General features: G+C 38.9%; 1 protein-coding gene across 2 annotated transcripts; it reads left to right on the top strand.

The window, feature by feature from the left end:
- Nucleotides 1-4,974: 4,974 nt before the first annotated feature.
- DDX43 (DEAD-box helicase 43) lies at nucleotides 4,975-24,123 on the top strand. 2 transcript variants are annotated; one of them, XM_058734465.1, is made up of 17 exons: nucleotides 4,975-6,083; nucleotides 7,798-7,853; nucleotides 9,998-10,124; nucleotides 11,191-11,322; nucleotides 12,804-12,885; nucleotides 14,010-14,166; nucleotides 14,381-14,499; nucleotides 14,953-15,063; nucleotides 15,431-15,572; nucleotides 16,750-16,850; nucleotides 17,949-18,036; nucleotides 19,034-19,161; nucleotides 19,392-19,501; nucleotides 20,272-20,410; nucleotides 21,286-21,373; nucleotides 22,281-22,433; nucleotides 23,972-24,123. In XM_058734465.1, the coding sequence occupies exons 1-16, from the start codon at nucleotides 5,834-5,836 to the stop codon at nucleotides 22,392-22,394; spliced, it is 1,944 nt and encodes a 647-aa protein (XP_058590448.1). In that variant the 5' UTR covers nucleotides 4,975-5,833; the 3' UTR covers nucleotides 22,395-22,433; nucleotides 23,972-24,123. The 2 variants fall into 2 exon arrangements, with proteins under 2 accessions (XP_058590448.1, XP_058590450.1); XM_058734467.1 differs by lacking the exon at nucleotides 11,191-11,322 and having other exon boundaries at nucleotides 4,976-6,083.
- Nucleotides 24,124-24,488: the final 365 nt, after the last annotated feature.

The raw sequence follows: 24,488 nt of genomic DNA on the forward strand, positions 1-24,488 counted from the left end.
GTATCTCATTTAAACCTACTCCCCACATCTGCCCTTCCCTACTACTCTCCTTTTCAGTAAAGGCCACCACTATTCACCTGGTTGATTTCCTCTCTTTGTGTCACATTTTATACCTATAAACAAATTCTGTCAGCTCTACCTTCAAAATATATCTCAAATATGTTTATATATATTTTCTCATGGCCTTCACTCCTAAGAAACTAGTCCAGTCCAAGCCATCATTATCCCTTGCCTCTGTAATAGCTTCCCCATGGTCTTACAACGGCTTAAGTTACAACTTTTCCATGAGATCAAAATATTTCCCTTTTAATGTCTATTCTCCTTATAGCAGCCAGAGTGATCCTTTGAAAATTTGAGGTCATGTCAGTCTCCTTGTCTTTGTGGAACAGAAGAGGAAGTCCAGAAACAAGCACACAAAACAAACATATACATATATACAAAATAGTATGGTATATAATAAAATTATTTCAAAACAGGGGCGCCTGGGTGGCGCAGTCGGTTAAGCATCCGACTTCAGCCAGGTCACAATCTCGCGGTCCGTGAGTTCGAGCCCCGCGTCAGGCTCTGGGCTGATGGCTCGGAGCCTGGAGCCTGTTTCCGATTCTGTGTCTCCCTCTCTCTCTGCCCCTCCCCCGTTCATACTCTGTCTTTCTCTGTCCCAAAAATAAATAAAAAACGTTGGAAAAAAAATTAAAAAATAATTATTTCAAAACAATGATGGGGCATTGGGTATTTTGGAAATAAATTTGGATGGCTATCTGACATCCACATAAAAAAATTTCCAGAAACAGAATAAAAATTTTGCATTTTTTTTTAAGTTTATTTATTTTGAGACAGAGAGAAAGTGTGAGTAGGGGAGGGACAGAGAGAGAGGCCTAGAGAGAGTCCTAAGCAGGCTCTGCACTGTCACTGCAGAGCCTGATGTGGTGCTTGAACTCATGAACTATGAGATCATGACCTGAGCTGAAGTCCAACGCCTAACCGACTGAGCCGAGCCACCAAGGTGCCCCCCAAATTTTGCATCTTTTAAAAGGCAGTGCTATTAGAATATATAGATTGATGTTTATGTAATTTGAGGGTAAAGAGAACTAGATCATGGCTCCAAATGCTGTCACCATAAAAGAACAATGATAGTTTTTTGCCAAATTAGAATTAAAACTTATTCCCTATACCTTGCCCTCCCAGTGTGAAATGAAAAGACAAATTATAGAGAAGAACATACTGTAAATAATAAAGAAAAAATGTTTAACAACATGGGGGAAATGCCTTTTTTATAAAATAGGGCAAAAGACTACACAACAATAAGGATCCCAGAATTTTGCCTGGAAAAAAAAATGGGAGGAATAAATTTATCTCTAGGTTACGTTTTTATTTTTCAAAATCATGTGAACACATATTAATTCTATAATCATCCTGCAGCTCACGTTAACTATACTCATTGGCAGGGAAACAGTTTTTTCTTGGTAGGGATTACAGTTCAAAGCTGAAATCCCCTTCCTCCTGGAAGTATGCCCAAGGGTCCTTGAGAGGCAAACTGGTGGAACAGAAATTGCTTGGCTTTGGCATCACATCCACTCGGGTTCCCAAGCACAGTGGCTCCCTGACCTCAGTGTCTTCATCTGTGAAATGGGGACACCCACGACTCCCCTCACAGGAGTTTTCCAAGAATTAAATGAGAAGACAAGCCTGGCTGATTGTAGGTGTCCTACATAATGTCACCTTCCCTGATTCAGGTGGCAAGTTAAACTCTATAGGGCCTATTTCCCAAAATTAGGGTTCCTACTGAATTCACACCCTGGTTTGTGCCTAAATTTCAAGTTGAATTGCTCATCTAGCTGCTTCCAGAGCCAAGGGAGGTGTTTGCTGCCCCCTTGTGGGAAGGTGTTGAGACCATGATATTTTCCTCCGAGGATACAGGGACCCCTAATCCCACCCCCACAGCCAGTGCGGGAGCGCCGCACCGTGACCCCGCCCTTGTACAAACTCTAGGGGAAGCTGGGGCCGAGCAAGGACCTGGGCGGGGGCCTCTAGAGACTCGCAGTGCGGGGAAGCGGCGCCTAGGAGAGGGTGGGCCATCGAGCGCCTTCTCCACTTCCGACCCGGGAGCTTCGGGAATCTTCGGCAACCGCTGCCAGCTGAGAAAGGCCCTGGTGCGCCTTATGAGGTTAAGTGGGTGGAGGGGAGCTAGAGCTGCGGAGTGGGGCTGATTCAGCCCCTGTCTCCAGAGCTTGCGGTCAGACCCCTCCCGGAGGTAAAGGTGTGAGCGAGTGGAAGCCTTTCTGTCTGCAAAAAGAAAGCGCAGGCTCGAGGGGCCCTCGGGTAAAAATCGCGCTTAAATTGCTTAAATTCCGCGTTTTTATCTTTATTCTGTCTGGGTTGGTGGGGAGAAGTAGAGGGTAAACCGGACCTGAAAGCCCCACGGTCACAATTTTCTACTTGCTTAGTGAATATTCTAAGTTCTAGTTGGGATCTAGAGTAAAATATTTCGCCTTTTTTTTTTTTTAAATCACTAAAGGCTTAATGTCATAGATCTTGAACGACAGGGGATGCATTTTGCTCTATTTTATGAATAATTTAAAATACATAAAAGGGCCTGTAATTACCATTTTAGATATGCCTTTATTTAGCACCTCTCACCAAGTAAGAAAATAGAATATTAGAATGTTATTTGCTAGTCAACTGGCCAAGGGGCAAAAATTAGCTGATCCAATTAAAAACAAAATCAAAATGAAAAGCTTGACACAAAATTCCTCTTTTCAAAAATAGACTTTATTTTCATAAAGCAGCTTTAGGTTCATAGCAAAGTTGAGCTGTAAGTCCACAGATTTCCTATATACTCCTCCCACCTCCTGTCCTCCAACCCCCATCACACAGCCTTCCTCACCGTCAACATTTGTCACCATACTGGGACATTCCTTGCTATGATGATCCCACATAGACAAGTCACTATCACTCAAAATCCATAGTTTACTTTAGGGTTCACTACTGGTGTTAGGGTAATTTTGACCTCATACAATGAGTTAGGAAGTATTTCCTCTGCTTCTACCTTCTGGAAGAGATTGTAGAGAATTGGTATAATTTCTTATATTTGGTAGAATTCACCTTTATGTGGCAGGATAAAATGAAGGAAGCCCTTCAGAAAGTAGAACAATACTGGGAGTGCCTGGCTGGCTCAGTCCATGGAGCATGCAACTCTTGATTTGGGGGTTGTAAGTTCAAGGCCCACTGTACACATAAAGACTCTTTAAAAAAATAGAAATAAAAAACCCCAACAAAGAAAATAGAACAATACTTAAAATTTAAAACTTCTGCTCTGTGAAAGACACTGTTTAGAGAATGAGAAGACAAGCCACAGACCCAGAGTGTTTAGAGGGAAATTTATAGACTTGAATGCATATAAGAAAAGAAGAAAAATCTAGGGGCTACTGGGTGGCTCAGTCGGTTAAGTTCAGACACATGATTTCGACTCTTGATTTCGGCTCAGGTCATGATCTCATTGTTCATGAGATGGAGCCCTGCCTCAAGTTCCTTGCTGACACTATGGATTCTCTGCTTGGGATTCTGTCTCTCCTTCTCTTTCTGCCCCTCCCCTGCTCCTGCTGTTTCATTCACATGCTTGTGATCTTTCTCTCGAAATGAATAAACTTAGAAATCTAAAATCAATCATCTAAGTTTCCATCTTAGGAAATAAAAAAGGAAGAGCAAATTAAATACAAGTAAGCAGAAGAAAAGAAATAATAAAAATTAGAGCAGATATCAATGAAATTGAAAACAGGAAATCAACAGAGAAAATGGATAAAAACAAAAGCTGGTACTTTGAAAAGAGCAATAAAATCATAAACTTCTAGCCAGGCCAACAAAGGAAAAAAAGAGAAGACACAAGTTACTAGTATTGGAAATAAAAAAATGGGACATCACTGTATATCCCATGGACTTTATTTTTAAAAACCTTTTCTTTTTTTTGGAGAATCTCAAATAGGCTCTCCAATGTGGTCCTCTATCCCATGACCCTGTGATCATGACCTAAGCAAAATCAAGAGTCTGACGCTCAACTGCCTGAGCCACCCAGACACCCCTCCCATGGACTTTAAAAAAGAGTACTATGAACAACTCTATGTCCACAAATTTGATGATTTAATTGAAATGGATTTTTTCCTTGAAAGACACAATCTGCCAAAATTCACACAAGAAATAAACTACTTCTATTATATCTGTATCTATTAAAGAAATTAAACCAACATTTAACAACTCTGCAAAACAGAAAGCACCAAGTCCAGATGTTTTCACTAGTGATTTCTACAAAACATTTAAGGAAGAAATTACACCATTTTCTACAATCTTTTCCAGAAAATAGAAGATAAAGGAAAACTTTCTAACTCTTTCTATGAGACCAGCATTGACCCAATACCAAAAGGAAGGACATTGCAAGAAAACTACAGACCTCTTTTTCATAGACCTATGTGCAAAAATTCTCAACATAATAGGATTCGATTTGATTCAACTAGATTGGATTGGATTAGAATCTAATCCAACAAAAATACTATCCATTTCAGATAAGGATTAGAGAATGGGTATTAAGTATTGGACACATTTATGCTTTTATATATTTCCTGGGTGCTTCAATAGCACTGTAATCCTATTTCTCCAGACATGATTACATTAAGAGTTACAGTTGGGGGCATCTGGGTGGTTTAGACAGTTAAGCCTCAGCCTTTTGATCTCAGCTCAGGTCTGGATCTCAGGGTGATGAGTTCAAGCCCCACCTTGGGATCCGACCCTACTTGAGGAGCCTACGAAGAAAGAAAGAAAGAAAGAAAGAAAAAAAGAAAGAAAGAAAGAAAGAGAGAGAGAGAGAGAGAGAGAGAGAAAGAAAGAAAGAAAGAAAGAAAGAAAGGAAAAGAAAGAGAAAGAAAGAAAGAAAGAAAGGAAGAAAGAAAAAGAAAGTTACAGTTAATTCCATGTGAGTTAACCCATTCAACCTGGATGGATCACGTTTGGTACTTTTTTTTTTCTTTTTTTCATTCCTGAGCATGGACCAGAGAACCTAGCATAATAAAGAACTACTTTGTTTTATAGATGAGTGAACTGAGATTTGTTTAGACAATTCAAAGATCCTAATCAAAGTAGGGGCACGCCTAGCCGACTTGCTTCCTGAAATAATACATCCAGCCACAGAGCCACACTACAATGACGGGAGGGCTTCAGGCATTTATTAAATTTCATTACCTCGCATACAGCAAACATTCAGGTCAAGTGTGTGAAGAGTTAAAGCAGCATTTTTCAGTCCAGAGAGTTTTTAAACTGTGGGTCATTGAATTTTGTGCATAACAACCAATGATTTAAAAATGAATATTAGATTAAATATATCAAAATGCTGCTCTTAGAACAATGGTAAGTGCTGTTTTTTTAACCTTTTGTTTCAAAATTTTTATGTACGTACTGGGTCATGTTGTAAAAATGGCTGACGTTTACGAGTCACGGCTAAAAAACGTTTCTGAACAACTGAGGTTGAGGGTGGTTGGGCTGGGAGTTTCGTAGAGCAAAGCACAAAGGAGAACCCTTGGAAGTACCACACCTGAAAAGGAACCTAAAGCCTGCGCATTGACTCTTTCGAGGAGCCCTCATATGATAGAAAAAGTGGATTGGTCAAACAGTGAGGACCACGCCCACAACATCTTGTCCACCAATGGGTGCGTGGCTAGGGCGTGGCGAGCCTTGAGCGGGCTCCTTAAGTAGCGGCTGCGTGGATACCTTATTTCTACGACGGCACGGGGGTGTGGTGCAGTTCCCTACTGGAGCGACGTCGGACGCGCCGGATCTTCTTCAAGGAACCATGTCGAGGCAAGAAGCAGACGCCAACGCCTCCTCGTGGGTCGTTGCGACCCGACGAAGCTCGGCAGTGTCCCGGGCTCCAGAAAGGAGGCCGACGGAGGATTCAAATCGAAGAGGTCAGTGGGCCCCTAAGGGCGGCAGAGGTGGCGGCTGGAGGAATTCCTCTGGTCTTCCGCAGCCTGTGGCGCCTGGTGCCCGCGAACCGCCGCTCTGCTTTGGATTGAAGAACATGTGGGTCGGCGCTGTGATCGGTAAGCGAAACAAGGTTGGATAGGCGGGGCGGGGCCAGGGCCTCCCCACCCACTCTCCATTCAGCAGCCATCTAATGAGATCAAGGTCTTTGTGATATTTCTAATACCATCTGATGCTAGAATGATGTCACTTTAGATATTTTGTGGAGTTGATATTTTGGGAAACCAAACTCTTAGATTTATCAAATCTTTGGAGTGAAAGGTCAGGCCTTTTCACGACTTAACCCAAAATGAACAAGTCCAAGTCCAATCTGTTTCTTTGAGCACCATTTAGAGCCATTAAAGAAGGTGTAGGATATTAGGGTTGTTCAGAACAGTAGCAATATCTTGCACTGTTTCTTTTACTTGGGTATTTACCTCCTGAAAAACAGGATCTTTTTTTCTTAGTACACCTGAGTCTTAGAAATTCATTTTTGAAAGACACTTAGAAACTATAGAAATGGAGATTTGTCCCATTTGTGGCCATTAAGACAGGATAAATTTGAGCACTTTGCCTATTAGGTATGAGAGCTAATATTTTGTTTTACCCTTTTCTAAACCTGTTTTGAAAAACGACAGCATTTTGCAGGCTGCTGTTAAATAGAGCTGATTGATAGACCAGGTATAGATTTGTTTCCTCGAAGGCTCAGGCTCAAAGATCTGAAGAGTGATGCTCCATAAATGAAAGCCCCTAGATTTGCAGTAAATCACACACTGAACACTTACTGAGCACCTGTGATAGGGCAGGCTCTGTGCTAGAGACCACCCACTTAATGTTGGTTCTGGAGCCACTTTCCTTTTCTTGTAAAAAAAAAAAAAAAAACCAACACATGTATTTAAACTTAAATTTAAGTGCAATACAGTACTGTTAGCTAAAAAAGCAATGTTGTGTGACAGATCTCTGGAATGTTTTCATCTTGGATGACAACTACCCACTAAACAACTCACCATTTTCCCCTTTTCCCATCGCTGGCAAATACCATCATCTTTGTTTCTATGTCTGATTACATTAGATACCTCAAAGTCATGCTCTATTTTTTGTGATTGGCTTATTTCATTTAGCATAATGTCCTCAAGCTTCAATCATGTTGTCAAAAAAGGAATACTTTAAGGCTGAAAGCTTTTTTTAAGCATGTTTATAACATGTTTTTCAATTTTTAAATATTAAAATATTTTTTTTAGTGCTTATTTACTTTTGAGAGACAGCATGAGCTGGGGAGGAGCAGAGAGCAAGGAAGACAGAATCTGAAGCAGGCTGGGGACTGCCAGTCATCAGCACAGCCCAGTGTGGGCTCAAACCACATACCTTGAGATCAGGACCAGAGCCGAAGTTGGATACTCAACTGACTGAGCCACCCAGGCGCCCCTATACCAAATTTTTTTTTCATTCAGTAGTCTGTTGATAGTCATTTAGGTTGTTTCCACTTCATAACTATTGTGAATAATACAATAATGCTGTAATGAACAGGATATATATCTTTGAAACAGTTTTGTTTCCTTTGGATATACAGCCACAAGAGGAATTGCTGGATCATAGGGTAGTTCTATTTTTAGTTTTTGACTAACCTCTGTCCCTGTACCAATTTACATTCCCACCAACAGTGCACAAGCTTCCCTTTTCTCCACATCCTCATTAACACTTGTCTCCTGTATTTTTGATACTCATTCTCATAGGTGTGAGGTGATATCCAGTTGTGGCTTTGATTAAATCTCTTAAATATTTTATTAAAAACAGGTCGTGGTGGGTCAAAAATAAAAGACATACAAAGTACAACAAACACAAAAATACAGGTAAGTGGTCTGTATTAAATCCTCAAAGAACATAGTTCATTTGTAACTATAATTTCTCTAGTTATTAACATACTATTGGTTATTTAAATGAGTTGGCAAAACTCTTCAGGCTGCCATTCTTTTTCAGGAATGGTCCCACATTGTGGTCCGTTGCCAGGTCTAGGTTTTGTGACTCCTGGAGGTAAAGATCTTTAGCGATAATCTCAACTGACATTGAGATCTTGAATATTCATCATGTGCTTTTTGGACCCCATCCCTCAAACCCTGACCTGCGCCTGTGTTCCCAGTCTCAGCGGCTACATCATTCACCCAATTCCCAAGCCAGAAATCTCAGATTACTTCCCTCTCCTTATCCTGCAACCAGTCGGTCACTGAGTTCCTTTATATTTCCTGTATTTCTCAAGGGGAATCACATTTGGGACATTCTCCCCTAATCTTCCATTCCACTTCTAGTCTTATCCCCCTCTCACTAGGCTCTACTGTGACCAGGGCAATATTTCTAAAATACAAATTGTTTTCATAATTTGTTTTCCTGCATAAAAATTTTTCATAATATCTCAGGCTCTTAAGTCCAGACTCCTTAGCATGGTCCACTTGATCTGTCTCCTTTAACCTCTAGCCTCCTTTGCCTTCACTCCCTCCACTGAACTCCTTGAGTACTTACAGCTGGGCTCCTGACACTCTCCTATCTTAGCTGATATAACTCCTGCTCATCAGGAAGGCCAAAGACCTCCTGCATCCCCATTCTTTCCATCCACTCTGTGTTCATTTCTGCCTCATTTGAAGAACTTATACGGGGGGCCTGGGTGGCTCAGTAGGTTAACCATCTGACTTCTGTTTTTTAAGTTTTATCCATTTTTCAGAGGCAGACACTGTGAGTGGGGAAGGGGAAAGAGAGAGAATCCAAAGCAGGCTCCCAGCTCTGAGCTGTTAGCACAGTGCCAACACGGGCCTTGAACTCACTGACCACAAAATCATGATCTGAGCTGAAGTTGGACACTGAGCCACCCAGGGGCCCCTAACCATCTGACTCTTGGTTTTCACTCTGGTCTTGATCTCAGTTTGTGGGATTGACCCCTGCATCCAGCTCTGTACTGACATAAGGAGCCTGTTCTTTATCTCCCTCTCTCTACCTCTCCCCTCCACACATGCCCTCTCTCAAAAATAAACATAAGGGGCGCCTGGGTGGCGCAGTCGGTTAAGCGTCCGACTTCAGCCAGGTCACGATCTCGCGGTCCGTGAGTTCGAGCCCCGCGTCAGGCTCTGGGCCGATGGCTCGGAGCCTGGAGCCTGTTTCCGATTCTGTGTCTCCCTCTCTCTCTGCCCCTCCCCCGTTCATGCTCTGTCTCTCTCTGTCCCCAAAAAAAAAAAATAAATAAATAAATAAACATAAAAAGAACAGAGTTGTCTGTAAATAGTGGAAATTGTTAAGCTTTTTTGAAATCACCAGCCTAAGGTAGCATTTGGTATAGCAATTTCCAGATATTGAATCAATGAGGTTATCTGGGATTATGCATAGTTAAGGATGTGACTTCAAGAGTCTTCAAATGTCATGTCAGCCTTGTAGTAAGGTTGCTTTCCCTCAAGTTAAAATTTTACACAAATAACCTGACCATTCAATCTGCTATTAATATAGCACATAGGTTAATCTGCCACATCCCTACAGTTCTGTATGATTTGCCACATTACAATTTCATAGTTAAAAAGAGGTCAGATTAACAGTTTAATCTTCTAACACTAGTTGCTAAATGTATTCCATAACTGTCACTGTAGGTTTTTTGTAAGTTTATTTTGAGACAGAATTCCAAGCATGCTCTTGCTGTTAAGAGCAGAGCTCAATGAGGGGCTTGATGAACCATGAGATCATGAGCTGAAATAGTCTGACCTTAACCGACAGAGCCACACAGGTGCTCCTGACATGGTAGTTTTTAAATTTAGATTGTCCTGTTCCTTTTCCTCCAACCAGGAGATAGATCTCAGGATAGATTTGTAGAATGAAGAATCCCCTCCAATTAGAACTTAAAGACACTGATAGCAATACTAGATTTACTTAAAATTTTTATGCTATTTGAAGTTGAGTGATTTTTTTGGAGGGGGGCGTGGTAAAAGAACTTCAGTCTCACCTATTTTTCTCCTGCTTCTAGATAATAAAAGGTTATCCTGATGCACAGGTCAGGATATTCGGTAGCAAGGGTATGAAGGCCAAGGCCAAAACAGCGATAGATAATGTTGTTAAACAACAAGAAAGTTACAGTTTAAAGCCTAGAATTGGTAAGTAATTTTTGTATAGCACAGCCTTGTTAAAATTTTAAAAATTGCTTTGTTTAAAAATTGCTTAGTTGATGCTTTTCCTGATAACATCTTCAGATTGCTGTCATTAAATCTTATCTGTTATGGATTTTGTCCTTTGAAATGCCAGAATACTCATTTTCTTACATTAAAACACTTAATCTCTATGGTGAGTGAAGCCTTGCAGTTTTACTTTTAGCCACAGGTAAGTGAGAAAAAACAAAATAACTTTTTAATGCATTCACTATTAATGGTAGAAGGATTAGTCATGACCTTATGATTCTATCTCTTCCCTAGAATGTGACCAACTTTGAAAACTACCTAGTTTGGCATTTAAAAAAATCTCAGGGTCACCTGGCTGACTCAGTTGTAGAGCATGTGACTCTTGATCTTGCGGTTATGAGTTTAAGCCCCTTGTTAGGCATAGTTTACTTAAAAAAATCTCAGATCTTGGACTAGAGGAAAAGCCATTATTGAGCCATTTCCGGAAATATGAAAGTAACAAAGAAACAGCATCTTAAAGTTGATGGCAGCATTGCCTCTTAGTGTTTCTTAGGAAGGAAGCTCTGGGAGGCCTTTAAGATTCTTTATCTGTTAATCTGGGGTCACCTCTGCCTCACAGGATTGTTGTAAAGATTAATGTGGGATTTATTAGCAAACAACAGGCTTTCAAACTAATTTCCATTTCTTTAATAAATTTCCATTTCAGTAACTCTGGTAACTGAAAAACTATACAAATTGTCATAGCATCATAGTACTAAAACCTACTCTTTATATTTTAAGCATTATTTTCTGGTATGTATGTATGTATGTATGTATGTATTTTGAGAGAGTGTGCATGAGCCAGGTAAGGGCAGAGAGAATTCCAAGCTGATAGCACAGAGCCTGAGGTGGAGCTTGAATTCACCAACCGTGAGATCATGATCTAAGCAGACTGAGCCACCCAGGTGCCCCTATTGTCTGGTTTTTAAACACAAAACAGTAAAGTGGGGTCATTTATACAATTAGGATTTGTTTTGAACTAATTTGGTAAAAAATATTTTAACAGATATTGTTGCTTTCCAACCTTCTGTTGGAAGAGATTTAAGGACAGAGGGTAATAGTACAGAGAATCAGCCATTGATTGATTGGGATCAAATTCGAGAAGATGCTTTGAAATGGAAAAAGAAAAAGTGGGAAGGTTAGTGCTGTATCCTAACATGTACATTTAGTGTTGGTGTACTTCTGGTGTTTTTTTTTTGGTTTATTTTTTTGGGGTTTTTTTTGGGGGGGGGCGGGTTTTACTTGAGGTTTTTATCCTCTAAGATGTGTCTTATTTCTAGTAATGAAATCAATATGAAAAATGTTAATAAAACATTAAATGCTGCAGTTGGTCCCTGTGGCAAGACTTGTTTTCTATGTTTTCTATGCTGTTATCAGTGTTATAATTGGGAAATTAAAATATTAAACTTATGGGGAGCCTGTGTGGATCAGTCAGTTAAACATCCAGCTTTGGCTCAGGTCATGATCTCACAGCTCATTGGTTCAAGCCCCACATCTGGCTCTGCATGGACAGCTCAGCCTGGAGCCTTTTCAGATTTTGTGCCTTCCTGTCTGCCCCTCCTCCATTTGAGTTCTCTTCCAAAAAAAGTAAACTTAAAAACATTATACTTTTTTTGTCTTATTGGAGGTAATTCATGGCAAGAGTTTAATAAAATATAGAAAATCAGGCCCAAGGGGAAAATGAAGACAATGAACATGCCAACCATAAGTGGTTAGTTAACATTGTTGGATGTGGTTGAGAAATTGATTCTGGAGTGTCCTTGCTGACAAGGGCAAAATAAGGGAAAAACATTAATAAGAAAGAAAAACAGTTTTTGAGAAGAGATGAGGGTTTTTTTCATTTGCATTAATCTTAAATGAGATTCTCACTTGGAATTATGGAGTGTAATGTTTCACATCCACTAAACTTCAGTCTAAATTCAGGTACTAATTTTGGCTATCACAAGGCAGCAATACAATGTCATTTAAAATTTGCAATGGGCTCAGCACTGTGTGGAGTCTGCTTAACATTCTCCCCTCTTTCCCACTCTCCCCCTCTCAAACTCTCTAAAATAAAGTTAAATTAAAAAGCAAAAAGCTAATGCACTAATAGTGACAAATATTAACAATGACCACTTAAGTGTTCAGTTCATCTGCATGTTAAGTTACCAGTGCCGCCCTGAACAGTATGTGGTAGGGAGATCAAGGATAGGGGGTCCAGAAAAGATTTAAGTTTGGAGGAAGTATGCTAGCCATATAAAAGGAGACAAAATAGCCTCAAAGTGGAATAAATATTCTATACCTAAACAGAAATAAAATGGATCTTCAAAGACAAGGTAAAATCAGTCTACTGTGTTTGAGAAGAAGATTCACCAATTGGGATGATTGTCTTATGTAAAGTATTCTTTCTCTTACAAAAGTTAATTATCAGGGCTCCCTTTGTCAGATAAAAAATGTAATTGAAAGAAACCAAAACAGGAGATCTCTTAGAGACTAGCATAAGTCTGACTGGCAAAGAACTGTCTAAACCTGTAAGGTGAATTTAATAAATAGATTAGTTTAACTTCTGTTATTGAATAAATTTCAATGAAATATAAATCCTGACTTATCAAAAAGTTTTAATTTTCATCTTTGTTTCAGACTTACCTGCAATTAAGAAAAATTTTTACAAGGAGTCAGAAGCAACAAGTTCAATGTCACAAGAGCAAGTAGAAAGTTGGAGGTGAGTAGTTTTATTTAAGTATTTGTATTGTTATATTATTAAATTAACTCATCAGGCAAACATTTAAAATTACTGCAATCGAAGACTACATTTCTGGTATTCACATGAACTTGGTTACATCCTACATGAAATATTTTAGAACATTGCTATCCAAGAAACCTTTCTGCAAAGATGGAAAAAGGATAGTATTTGTCCAATAGAGGAGTCACTATTGATAGCTATTGAACTTTGAAAATGTGGCTAGTGTAATTAAAGAGCTGAGTTTTTAACTCAGGAAGACTACTGTGGTTAGCGCAGTGCCTGCTGTGTTGCACAGCAGTTTTAGAGAATTATTTCTACTACTGTTAAATCATAAGTTGATATGAATATCAGCATCTCTTCTTCAGTGCTTATTATCTGGAATTAAGGGTCCTAACAGCAACGTGTTTTCTATCAGTCTGTTATAAAACTAAGATAATATGGAAGAGCAGAACAGTTATTCTAGGATTGGAATAGGGCTCAGACTTTGGACAAGTGATCACTTGTCAAATGAGAAATTTCCATTTGATAGGATTGTTGACAGTAAATGTATGTGGAACATTTGTAGAACCTTGTGTATGCCAAGTCTGATAGAAATCATGAAGCATGTGATTTTCAGGCTCTATTCTTCAGCTTTTGATGAAATTTCATTGGCCCATTCATACCATGTATCTTTTTTCTTTTCTGTTAACTATTCTGATAAGAAAAAGATGGGCTCTGGGGCGCCTGGGTGGCGCAGTCGGTTAAGCGTCCGACTTCAGCCAGGTCACGATCTCGCGGTCCGTGAGTTCGAGCCCCGCGTCAGGCTCTGGGCTGATGGCTCAGAGCCTGGAGCCTGTTTCCGATTCTGTGTCTCCCTCTCTCTCTGCCCCTTCCCCGTTCATGCTCTGTCTCTGTCTGTCCCAAAAATAAATAAAAAACGTTGGAAAGAAAAAAAAAAATTAAAAAAAAAAAAAAAAAGAAAAAGATGGGCTCACTTCTATTGTATTTTTCTGTAGTTTGACAGTTGCAGTTGAATTTCTAGATATGATGAACTAATGCTGGGAAACATTTCTTACTTGGGGAATAAAGTGACCAAAGCCACTAATACTCTTTTTTTCTTAAAGGAAAGAAAATTATAATATAATGTGTGATGACTTGAAAAATGGTCAGAAGCGTCAGATACCAAATCCTACCTGTACTTTTGAGGACGCCTTTAAACATTACCCTGAGGTTATGGAAAACATTAAAAAGGCAGGTTTCAGGAAGCCGACACCAATTCAGGTATGGTTTCTTTAATTCCAATGTTTTACTGACAGTTTTTTCCCCCCAAACAATGTCTGATTATTAGAAGTTAAATCACCAGGGAGTAACTATCCCTTGTGAGCATCCCCTGTACCAGCAGGGCCTAGCATGAAAAAAAATTTTGAAAGAAGTTTGTGGCAGGGAGAAGAGGAGCATTTGACTGAAAGATTCACTTTTAATATTTCTGTTTTAGTCACAGACATGGCCAATAGTCCTACAAGGAATAGATCTTATAGGAGTATCCCAAACTGGAACAGGGAAGACATTGTCCTACCTAATGCCTGGATTCATCCATCTCGATTTACAGCCTGTGTAAGAATTTCTACAGCTGGGTTCTCTTCATAGGGGCTTAATAGATGTGGATATCAAAGATGCAATTAAAGTTTCTTTCATCTGTTGCATTGGCCAAAAAGTATGCCTAGCCTCAGGGAAATGAACTTATACTGGCCTGGTCAGAGTATAAGCTGACAAAGGAATTTTAGGAAGTGATAGGTAGTCTTAATAGTGAAATATTGGAAATGTTTAAATTATCACGTCCAATACAATTGTGTGGGAATGTTTGACACAGGGAAAGCGTTGGCCATGTTAAATGAAAAGGCTGGTATCTGGGCCCTTGGTGTTTTGTCATGCCATTTTTCTGTACTCCACATTTTGTGGTGAATGTATGTGACTTCTGACATTCATTCCTACAAATTCTGAAAGCGGTGAATGAATGTAATATATGTGCCTGAGACAGGTACTTTAATAATTGTTTTCTCTCCAAAGAATTAGAGAAAAAAGGAACGGACCCGGAATGTTAGTCCTTATACCCACTAGGGAATTAGCTCTTCAAGTACAAGCGGAATGTTCTAAGTATTCATATAAAGGCCTTAAAAGGTACGTTGTCATTTCATTGTCCATTCTTGTAAGGGCATTTTAATAATTCATAGCTTTATACATTGTCCCCATTTTTTACACATTTAGAGAATGTGATTGGCTCAGCATGGGTCAGGCATTACCCCACTCTAAATCAAAGGTAGCCAGGTCAGTGACATCAAGTAACAGTGATGCAAATATGGCTCTTTAGAACACATCACTGAGGGTTGATGGGTGTGGATAGTTCTTAGAAAGGGACAAATACTACCCAGAGGGTATCTGATACTTTCTGATTTACATACCTTATTTTGTACCCAAAATGCTTTGGTTGGGATTTTGCGTTGTAATGGGACATTCCTTGCCTGAACATGTACCTCTTTTTTTTAAGTGTTTGTATATATGGTGGAGGAGATAGAAATGGTCAGATACAAGAACTGAAAAAAGGAGTAGATATTATTATTGCAACTCCTGGAAGACTGAATGATCTACAAATGAATAACTTTGTCGACCTCAGAAGCATAACTTACTTGGTAATCATGGAGTGAGGGTTTGGGATACTAGGAGGAAGGATAGAATTCTTATTAAAACCGTCTTAGAATACTATCCATGTTGTAATAGTTTTATTTTTTTAAGTTTGAGAAGCAGAGAACACGAGTGGGGGAGGGGCAGAGAGAATGCCAAGCAGGCTCTGCTGCTGGCATAGAGCCCACACAGAGCCCGATGCAGGGCTTGAAGCCCCAAGATCATGATTTCAGCCAAAACCAAAGGTCTATGCTTTGCATTCTATTTCAGTTTTTTTTTTTTAAATTTTTTTTTTTTTTTCAACGTTTTTTATTTATTTTTGGGACAGAGAGAGACAGAGCATGAACGGGGGAGGGGCAGAGAGAGAGGGAGACACAGAATCGGAAACAGGCTCCAGGCTCCGAGCCATCAGCCCAGAGCCTGACGCGGGGCTCGAACTCACGGACCGCGAGATCGTGACCTGGCTGAAGTCGGCCGCTTAACCGACTGCGCCACCCAGGCGCCCCTATTTCAGTTTTTATAAATACTAGAAAATGTAGATAAGTAAAAAAAAATTAAAATCCATGTAGATATTTTAGACATTAACATTTTTTTAATAAGTTTTTTTTAATGTTTATTCATTTTTGAGAGACAGAGACAGAGCATGAGCAGGGAAGGAGCAGAGAGAGAGGGAGACGCAGAATCCGAAGCAGGCTCCAGGCTCTGAGCTGTCAGCACAGAGCCCGACGCGGGGCTCAAACTCACAAACTGTGAGATCATGACCTGAGCTGAAGTCGGGCGTTCAACCGACTGAACCACCCAGGTGCCCCGACATTAACATTTTTTTCATTAGATCTAGAAACTGTAAGCCAGCTTAAATCAATCTGTGTTACAACTAGATCCGCCCTTATTTGTTCTGAAGAAATTAAAATAGTGGCTTAAGGGGTACCTGGGTGGCTCCTTCAGTTAAGCATTAGACTCTTCTGGAATTTGGCTAAGGTCATGATCTCACCTCACCAGGTGTGAGGGAGCCTGGTTGGGACTCTCCCCAACTCCTGCTATCTTTCTCAAAAGGTATTCTTCTAAACTAAATAAAATACTGGCTTAAGTAATAGGGGAAATGAGGGAATTACCTTATTATAGTATGTTAACAGGGCATATTAGTTACCTCCCATATCTAATGTAGCCACAATCATTTTAATGCAGGTATTAGATGAAGCTGACAAGATGCTAGACATGGGATTTGAACCCCAGATAATGAAGATTTTATTAGATGTGCGCCCAGACAGGCAGACAATTATGACAAGGTAGGTAATATGCCTAATTGCTAGTCTACAAAATTGAAGTCACTGGACTTGACTCCATTCTTAATTCCCCTACAGGATGTTAGAGTATTGAAGGTATCTTGAGATGCTTAGGTGAAAGACATTGTCATCACTTAGGACAGCAATTCAGTGTAGAAGTATAATAATGATTTGGATTTCCTAAGTTAGAGGTAGACATTTCTGTGAAAACATACAGGGAACTCATGGAGGAGAGATTGTTTCAGAAGTGGGGGCCTCACATTTGAAAACATGCACCTGTTCTTAGAGACAAACCTTTGATACTGAATAGTTTTTTGCCCATGATAAAACTGAGAAACAATGTTATTTAAATGAGCCTGGGTGGCTCAGTTTAGCATCCAACTTTGGCTCAGGTCATAATCTTCCAGTTTGAGTTCGAGCCCTCAGTCGGGCTCTGCCAATAGCTCAGAACCTGGAGCCTGATTCAGATTCTGTCCTCCTCTCTGTTCCCCGCTCACACTGTCTCTCTCAAATAAAATAAAAACATTAAATAAAAATAAATGCAGAGTGATCTATAGACTGTTTTCTCTGTGGCTTATAACCTTTGTGCCATTAACATTAAAAAGAATAGTGTATAATTGGAAGTATGTCCTCATTTGTTACTAATAGTTCCATTGTTATAACTACAGTGAAAGTACAAAAGGTAAGATTACTTGTATGGATGAAGAAACATTTGAATTTACATGTCCTTTCAGTACACTTAATGCTTTTATTTTGCATAAGCACTTGGTTTTTTGACTGACAATGTATGCTGACAAAAAATACTGTTTTATAAAGGCCAGGGGAAAACTAATCTAAATCTTGAATTCATTTTTGATTAGAATTTAAGGCATAGATCTTCACCTTGGTTTATAAACTTTTTAATTCAGCTTATTTAAAGGTTTCATCTAGTAGCCTCACTCTAGTCCAGCAATTCTTTGTGAAGTACACATTCTGTAAAAGTCCTCCTTATTTAAAAGTACTGAATTTGTCTTCTATGGGTAATCTGATTCATAGCATTCTTAGGGAAATGGTAATTTTTTATGATAAAATTTTAATGTTTGTATCATGCTTTATTTCCAGTGCAACGTGGCCATATGCTGTCCGTCGACTTGCACAGTCTTATTTAAAAGAGCCCATGATTGTATATGTTGGTACTTTGGACCTAATTGTAAGCTTGTTTTTTATTACTATTACCAAAAATATTTCTTATGAGAATTGTAATTACTTTGTTTTGACATGACAACTCTGTCCACTCCCTAGTTATAGAGAAAATCTTAGATACGTATGATTCATTGATAAAAACTTCAGTATACATCCAAGACTAATTTTAACAATTATGGTAGTTATTTCACATCTAAAATTTTAATAATCCCTCAATACCCTCCTATCCAGTCCTTTTTCCTATTTTCCTGATATCTCATTTTTATTTAATCCTGTTAATCAGGTTCTGAACAAGGTCAACAAGTGCATGTGTGTAAGTCTGGTGTTTTGGTGAAATTACGATGGGTCAGTGGGTTCAGATATCAGTAATTATACAATCCATAAAGATCTCCATTATGTATCTCCTCCTTTGAAAGTTCCCTGGCCTTCCACTTAATCGAAATTGAATGTTTGATTAATCATTATTGAAAAATTGATCTTTTAATCACAAGTAATAGTGATAGGTCATTGCCTAGGCTAATTTCATTAGATTGCATGAAAAGTTTGGCTAGATATGGCATTCCTTTCATTAAATGCTATTAAAACCCATTTTATCTCTGGGTTAAATTGTATCAATGATATTTTGAAATTTTGCATTAAAGTGTCAGAATACTCACTGAATGGAAACTCTTGTCCCAAGCTGATCATCCTCCTTCATTATAAGAACTGTACCCAAATTCATGGCAGTTTGGCCTCACTCTGGTCATCTTTCCCAACAATGGTAACCAGTTACTTTCAACTAACTTGCCAAGTACTCAAGTTTCCAACTCAGCTTGGGCGAATAAGTAAGAAGCAAGAGACTGAACGATAAATCTTTGAGTAGAAACAGGTCCTTTTGAGATGATCTGCCTTTTTCCCCTTGGCAGTTTATTAAAACTTAACCAGTGATCGCGATAGATACATTTTGAGCCAGTGTATATTGTTTGCCTATCAATTTTGATGTACTGATCTTTTGACTCCTTTAGGCAGTAAGTACGGTGAAACAAAACATAATTGTCACCACAGAAGAAGAGAAGCGATTTCATATCCAAACTTTTCTAGAAAACATGTCTCCCAAAGACAAAGTCATTGTGTTTGTTAGTAGAAAAGCTGTGTGAGTATTTTTTCTTTTACATCATTAAGTCATCAAACTGATGTGTTTAGCATTAGCTCTATTTGTATATTAATTTCAAACAGTGTATATATATCTTTCAGTATGTTTCAGTCTTCTGCTAATAGAAGTAAATAGAATGGAATAGTCCTTGCTAATAGAAGTAAAACTAGTAAATTGATAGTGGTATTAGAATAAGCACTTAAGATCACTGACTTCATCTTTTGCTTCAGTGCCGATCACTTATCAAGTGACCTGATCCTGCAACATATATCAGTGGAGTCCCTTCACGGCAACAGAGAACAGAAAGACCGAGAGAAAGCATTAGAAAACTTTAAAACAGGTATATAAAAAAAAAAAAAAAACACCAGGTACATTACACAATTAGTATTTGATCCAGTTTAAGTGTATAATGCCTGCACCTGGCTGAGTGACAGCACCTTTTCATGGAACCCATTTCTAAGATTTGTCCTCAGTTTGCAGATCCCAAAACTACTTGCTAGAGCTCTGAATATTCAGATTTTCACAGGCGTCTGGGTGGATCAGTCAGTTCAGCATCTGACTCTTGATTTCAGCTCAGGTCTTTATCCCACTGTCATGGAATCAAGCCCCACATTAGGCTCAGTGCTGAGCATGGGTTCAGATTCTTTCTCCCTCTGACCCTCTCCCCTGCTTGGGTGCACACTCTCAAATTAAGAATACGTTTTAATCATATATTAAATATATTTAGCTATCCAAACTCCCAAGAACTAATATTTAAACCTGCATATCAAGGTAATTTGCCATGTGGGGTACTGCCATTAATTTACCTGAAAGTTGTATATCTTTGACATGGTTCAGGTGATGCAGGGACTATCTGCTGAACCATGATGTATATTGTATTATAACTTGCCAGCAGTTTAAAAGAAATATAAATATATATAAATATTATGTTGTATTGTATTATATAAATATATATACAAATATCCCTTTCTAATTTTCACTGTCATAAGTATTTTAATATTAAAAGTAACAATGGTTCACCCAATTAGATATTAGGGGAGGATATACTTTTCTGATATGTCTTGGGTTGGTTTATGCCAGAATGTATATTCTTTTGGTTTTATTCCTTAGGTAAAATAAGAATACTGATTGCCACAGACTTAGGATCTCGAGGTCTTGATGTCCACGACATCACGCATGTTTATAATTACGATTTCCCCCGGAACATTGAAGAATATGTACATAGAGTAGGCCGCACAGGAAGGGCAGGGTAAGTAAGCACAGTCTACCTATGAAAGAAGCCAACCACCATTACTCCGTTCACAAATGATTCTTAGCTAGAAAAGTGTTTTTTGGTCTTGCCTGTAAATTGTCTGTGCCACTTGCTTTGTTACTTTATCCCTGTCCAATTGGCCTGTTCCAGATTCAACCAGATGCCTCTCTGATTAGTTGCAGCTGTTTCTCATTCTACTCTTTGCTTTATATCTATAGTGTCACACTGAGCTACACAGTGGATACTCTACTGTTCCTGTGTAAGAGGACTACTAGCAAATCCCTTGGAAATACGCAGTTGAAACAGTGGTGCCTGGGTGGCTCTGTCAGTTGAGCATCCAATGCTGGGTTTCAGCTCAGGTCATGATCCCAGGGTCACACTGAGCATCAAGCCTGCCTGGGATTCTCTCTCCTCCTCTGCCTCTCCCCCACTTGCATGCACACTCTTTCTCTCTCAAATAAAAATAGAACAGCTCCAGATTATTGAGATTCCAAATTGCTGTTGGAGTGATGCTAACTTTTAATGAATAACGTATTTGGGCTTGTGAAAAAGTTGAGGTTTTGCTATTTTTTTTTTTTTTAAATGTTTTTTATTTATTTTTGGGACAGACAGAGACAGAGCATGAACGGGGGAGGGGCAGAGAGAGGGAGACACAGAATCGGAAACAGGCTCCAGGCTCCGAGCCATCAGCCCAGAGCCTGACGCGGGGCTCGAACTCACGGACCGCGAGATCGTGACCTGGCTGAAGTCGGACGCTTAACCGACTGCGCCACCCAGGCGCCCCAGAGGTTTTGCTATTTTTATTGTTTTGCTAACTGAATCGTGAGTACAGATTATAAAATTGAATTACATGCACTCCTCCCCTTTTATAGGAAGACTGGAATGTCTATTACCCTCATCACTAGAAATGACTGGAGGATCGCTGGTGAGTTAATTAACATTCTGGAAAGAACACATCAGGTGAGAATAAACAACTCAGAACTCTACCTTGTATCACTTTTCTAATGTTCAAATAATTTCATTTATTCCAAGTACCGGGGCTTAGCGCTTGTCAGGAAAAAGCATTAAACATGTTATGAGTGCTATAGCATGGCAAAGACAAGGAGCTATGGTATATAATTGGGGAACCTGATCTAATGGTAGTGAGCTTCAATGGAAATCATACTGAGGAAGAAGCCAATGGGGCGGAGTTTGGAAGAACTGTACAAGAAAGGGGTACATGTTCTAGCAGGCGAACATTCAGGCCCAGTGGTAAGAAAGAACATACAGAAAGTGGCACCAGTTACAGTAGTTAAGGGGACTGGCAAGCAACTGTAAAGGGCCATGCAAGCAGGGAGTGGTAGCATAGTCATGGAAGTTTTTAAAATTTTTTTTTGTAATGTTTCTTTATTTTTGAGACAGAGAGAGAGCATGAATGGGGGAGGGGCAGAGAGAGGGAGTCACAGAATCGGAAGCAGGCTCCAGGCCCCGAGCCATCAGCCCAGAGCCTGATGCGGGGCTTGAATTCACAAACCGTGAGATCGTGGCCTGAGCTGAAGTCGGACGCTCAACCGACTGAGCCACCCAGGCGCCCCAGTCATGGAAGTTTTTAAAGATCAGTCTGGTTTTATTTATTTTTTGAAATAGTTTTTTAATTATTTCTGAGAGGGGAGGGGCAGAGAGAAGGGGACGGGATTGGGAGCAGGTTCTGTGCTGACAGCTCAGAGCCTGGAGTTTGGTTCAAATTCTGTCTCCCTCTCTCTACCCTTCCCCTACTCTTGCTCTTTGTCTCTCAAATAAACAATAGAAAAAATTTTTAAAACTGCCAAGAAAAGATTTCACTCTGCAAGAAAATCTCATTCCTAGTAATAAACATTTTCTGTTTCAGAATGTCCCAGATGAACTTATGGCAATGGCCGAGAGATACAAGGCAGATAAACTGAGAAGAGAAATGGAAAAATTGGGAAAACCCCAAGGAAAACCTAAGAAATGTTATTACTAATGTCCTTGTTGAAAAGTGGTACCAGCCTACCTACAGGAGGTAAAATTTAACACTTTCAAATTTTGGATTTCCAACGGCCTGTTTTCCTTAACTACACTGTTACTCTGTTGCAATCAGCACTATCTCTAAGAGTCATTAACACAAATTATTAGGGGTTATTTAACTTTTATATAAGTTCCAGTTAATATATCTCATTTAGAGTTGCAAGTATTAGAGAGTTGAACATTTTAAGTTGTATAGAAATCTCATTAAGAGTAACTGAGTTGGCTGAGGTATAAATTGGTAGAAGCTCTGTGCAATTTGATAATGTATCGATTACAAATACATAACCTTTTCAGTTATTAACTTTAGGAATGTATTCTACAAATATGTCTGCATATGTAAGTAAAGATTCATTATTCCAGTATTTGTAGTAGGAAAAGACTAACCTAATTGTCCAGTAGGGGGCTATATGAATAAATTGCAGAGGATTTTTTTTAACACTGACAGCCACCCAGTGCTCATCACAAGTGCCCTTCTTGATCCCCTTCTCCTATTTCACTTATCTCCCAATCACCTCCCCTCAGATAACTAGCAGTTTGTACTCTAGTTAAGAATCTGTTTCTTGGTTTGTCACTTTTTCCTTTGCTTGTATTTTCTTAAATTACACGAGTAAAATCATAGTATGTCTTTCTCTGACTTTTGCTTAGCATGATACCTCTATTTTTTTTTTTGTGAACCATATCTGAAGGAATTAGTACTTATAGAGAACTCAAAACTGAATGAAAACCTGATTTAAAAATGGGCAAATGACTTCCATATACCTTTCTCCAAAGATGCACAAATGGACAACAAACACTAAAAGATGCTCAGCCTCACTAATCACTGGGGAAGTGCAAATAAAAACTAATGAGATTGTCTCACACACATTCAGATGGCTATTATAGAATATCTACTATCAAATAAACTGAGTTTTGGCGAGGAGGGGTAAAATTAGAACTTTTGTGCACTATTGGTGGGAATGTAAGGTGTGTATCCACTGCAGAATAAAACAGTTCCTCAAAAAAATCAAATAACCCAGCAATTTGATTTCTCGGTTAATATCCAAGAGAATTAAAAGCAGGGTCCCTAAGAGGTTTGTCTACCCAAGTTCATAGCTTTCTTAATAGCCAAAAGATGGAGGCAACCCAGGCATAAACAGAGAAACTAATTGGTATGTAAAGGGAAATTCTGACAGGATGGTACAACATGGTGAACCTTGAGGATATTATGCTAAATGAAATAAGCCAGTCAAGGACAAATACTGTGTAATTCCACCTAACAACGTAGGTAGGTAGAGTAGTCAGCTTCTAGAGAAAGTAGAGTGGTTTTCAGGAGCCAAAGGGGGAAAATGTGTTTAATGGTGTTTAATGGGCATAGATTTTCAGTTTTGCAAGATAAAAAAGTTTAGAGAGTGGCTGTATAAAAATGAAGATACATAACACTAAACTATATTTAAAATGGTCACTGTGGCAGATTTTGTTACATGAATTTTATCACAGTTTAACATTTAAAGGCTTGGGAATAGCAATTTATGTTTTTCTCTACTTATTTTTCAGATTTCGAGACTTTAGAGATACTATTTAGGATATGTGGAAATATTGCAAACATGCTGGCTGTATGAAGAGATGACTGATTCTAAAATAGTGTTTAAAAAGGTGGAATTCAATATTTTATACCTTCTTTAATAAAATCAAACATTTAAACTTGAGTTAATTTTCCAATTTTATTATCTTTATTTGAAAATAAAAGTACATTTTATCTCCTAAAATTTTGCTCTATTAATGTCAGTCTTTAAAGAGTTTAAAGCCTGTGCAGATGTCATGGCAGTGAAAAAGATACTGTTGACAATTTTTTTCTATGATAAAAAGATAAGGTGATCTCTTACCCTGAATAGCCCTTTAATTTTGTTAAATAGAACTGTATTTGGGAGTGCTTGTCTAAATAACTATACTTCACCTACTTCTAAATGAAAGAGTAAAAGGGTTTCATGAGACTAGGATATGCAACAGTGCTTAAGTTTCAGCCTATAGGCTAAAATAAATCCTAGGAAAAATAAAATTTCGTTTCCATGAA

This window comes from Neofelis nebulosa, chromosome 6 (genome assembly GCF_028018385.1).
Source record: "Neofelis nebulosa isolate mNeoNeb1 chromosome 6, mNeoNeb1.pri, whole genome shotgun sequence".
Classification (NCBI taxonomy): domain Eukaryota; kingdom Metazoa; phylum Chordata; class Mammalia; order Carnivora; family Felidae; genus Neofelis; species Neofelis nebulosa.

Bases quoted from the DNA above. Each gene is read 5' to 3' on its own strand.
- DDX43 (XM_058734465.1), top strand. From the start codon at position 5,834: ATGTCGAGGCAAGAAGCAGACGCCAACGCCTCCTCGTGGGTCGTTGCG. The intron at 7,854-9,997 runs GTAAGTGGTCTG...TCCTGCTTCTAG, and splicing joins CAACAAACACAAAAATACAG to ATAATAAAAGGTTATCCTGA. The intron at 12,886-14,009 runs GTGAGTAGTTTT...TTTTTCTTAAAG, and splicing joins GAGCAAGTAGAAAGTTGGAG to GAAAGAAAATTATAATATAA.